This window comes from Blastomyces gilchristii (genome assembly GCF_000003855.2).
Source record: "Blastomyces gilchristii SLH14081 genomic scaffold supercont1.2, whole genome shotgun sequence".
Taxonomy (NCBI): Eukaryota; Fungi; Ascomycota; class Eurotiomycetes; order Onygenales; family Ajellomycetaceae; genus Blastomyces; species Blastomyces gilchristii.
The window spans coordinates 6,100,720-6,103,473 of NW_003101681.1; the positions used below are offsets into that span (position 1 = coordinate 6,100,720).

The following is a 2,754-nucleotide window of genomic DNA, read 5'->3' on the forward strand; positions in this document are numbered from 1 at the left end:
AAATTGCATTATCAGATAATATCATTAAAAATATATTAATATTATAAATATCAATGTTGAAAAAATGTTGATACTTATACATTATAGTGACATGATATGATAGTTAAATATATATATATATATTATTTCTGATATTGATAATTGATTACAACTTGTACAATAATTTTTGAAAACTTAAAATTAATTTCAATTATTAACTAATAGTTATGAACTTATAACTAATTAATATAAAAAGAAAAAAACTTTTTCTACTCATTATCTTTCTTCTCTTTCTCATTCTTCTCATTATTCTTTATAATTCATTTCTCATTCTTATTCTTCTTCTTCTTCTTCTCATCTGAGATGATAATCATCTTAAAATCTCTCTTTACTATCTTCTCAGAGAAGGGTTTCTGCTGCTCTCTCTCAGTCAGGTCAATCTGTGTCTCAAAATCCTGTATTTTCTGATCTGCTGTCTCAGGTTCCATCTCAGCAGTAAGCAGATTAACATGCTCAGAGAGCAGAGCTGTCTTCTCAATGTTCTGAATCATGAAGTGTATTCAAGATCTGAACAAGGCCTTAATTTCCTTCTTCTCTGTCAGCTCCTGCTAATCAATTAGAGAACAGAAGTATTATCAAAAATTATTATCTCTTAATAAAAAACTTATCAGTTTTAACTTCTTTGTCTTCTACTTTAATATCTTCTTAATCTTCTTCTATCATCACTTATTTATAGTAATACTCTTCTTCTCTCTCTCTCTCTTCATCTTAATCTTAAATCATTCTCAGAACTTCTTCTGATCTTATTACTACTGTATGAGACTCTTCACTATCTTCTTTTTCAATCTCTCACAGACAGTATTATTCATATTATTTCTATACTTAGTTCAGTCTAAATCTATCAGAAGTGTTACTTAAAATCATTATTATTCTACTTTCTTACAGAGCCTCTTCAAGGCATTATAATATGCCTTGCAATCTGTCTTCTTATACTTGAATATCTTCTTCTTCTCTCTCTTCAATCTGTGATGATGCTCACGTGCCTTGATGATCTGCAGAACCGCAGAATATTTAAAGAGAAATGACATGATTAATTTTAATAAGTGTTAAGAGAGAGATGAAGACAGGCAATGATATGATAATAATGATAATGATAATAATGATGATGATGATGATAATGATGATAATGATGATGAAAGAGAGAGTGTATCAGAATATATTATTAACTTATCAAATATAAAGAGATAAAGAAACTATTAACAGCTTTCAGAGATGTACAGAAACAGCTACAGTGTTGTATAGCAATATTATCTTCATTCAATACATGCACTATTGATATTCTTTGTATGCATTTATCATATAATCTATATCAGAGATACATGCAGAAAACAGATCTTTGTTACTAGAAAGAATAATTGCAGTAATTCTCTGTTTTCATATTATAAAGATAAGTTATTCTTATTTCTTTCTTCTCTCTTTTCTCTTCTTCTTCAACTCATCACTAAGTTCAAGCTGGTATGAAAACTATTAAAACACTCTTAGAAACTCTCAAATTGAAGAGTATAGACTAATTAAATTTTAAATACAGATGAATTAAATTATATTCAATAATACTAATTATTCATCTCTCTCTTAATAAAATAACAGTCATGTCTTTCTTCTCTCTCTCAAATGAAATATGACTTATGAAAAGTGAGTATCATATCAGATTATAATGATTAACACAGTCTCAGTATGCAGAACTGTATATACACAGTGCATGCTGAACTGAGAAACTGTGTGAGTTTCAAACTGACAGCAGCATTTCAGAAAGAGCTGTGTGATGTGAAAAAGCTGCAACTCTCAGTCATATGCACAGAGAATGAATTACTGTAGTAAGTATATATGCATTGCATGAAAATAATGCTTTTTAATAATACTCAGTCTCTGATATCATGAAAATAGAGTCTCTCTGTGAGATCTGTTTTTATCAGAAGTCAGGAAATTTTATATTTCTCAAGATCATCTTCATATGCCTTATTCATAAAATCAATGAGAGAAATCATTGATTTCAGTATTCTGTTCTTGATGTCATTCAAGTGACAGTAGAGTTCACCCTGATCACACTTTTTAAGTGTATATTTTCTAATTATTCACATTTATACAGATATATACTGATTATTTATTAGATAATATTAAGATAATGACTCATTACAGTCATATTACTCTTACTGTGAGAGATATACAGTTGATAATGAACATTGTAAAGACTCTGAGAAGTGAGTATTTTGAGAGTACTACAGCTCTGTAATCTTGATTTTTTTTATTTTTATTTTTTATTTTTTTCTTTTTCTTTTCTTTTTTTTTTTTTCTTTTTCTTTTTTTTTTTCTTTTTTTATTGTGATTTTTTCTTGTTTTTGTTTTTATTTTTTGTTTTTTATTTTTTTTTATATTTTATATTTTTTTCATAATTAAAATTATATGAATTATGATCTGTGTTATGAAAAGTAATAATATTTAATAACACTCTCTATTGAATTTTCAACAAATGAGTACTATGTTATGATATTATGTAAGTGAGAAATGATTTCATAATCTCATTTAATGCCATTCTTAATAATGAAATCAGAATGAAAATGTGACTAAGAATTCAAATATATTCTTTATCTGAGACTAGATTTTTATTTGAAAAGTGAATCTGAGATCTTTAATATTTGAAATAATGTGATTTGAAATCAATGTAATGAACACAAATTATGATCAGAAGTAATGCTTTTAGACAATGTGATAACTGTA

General features: G+C 26.8%; 1 protein-coding gene across 1 annotated transcript; it reads right to left on the minus strand.

Moving 5' to 3' along the window:
- Nucleotides 1-299: 299 nt before the first annotated feature.
- On the minus strand, nucleotides 300-530 carry BDBG_01552 (uncharacterized protein; the record flags this gene model as incomplete). Its single annotated transcript, XM_031720384.1, has 1 exon — nucleotides 300-530. One exon carries the CDS (start codon nucleotides 528-530, stop codon nucleotides 300-302), a length of 231 nt encoding a protein of 76 aa, XP_031576552.1.
- Nucleotides 531-2,754: the final 2,224 nt, after the last annotated feature.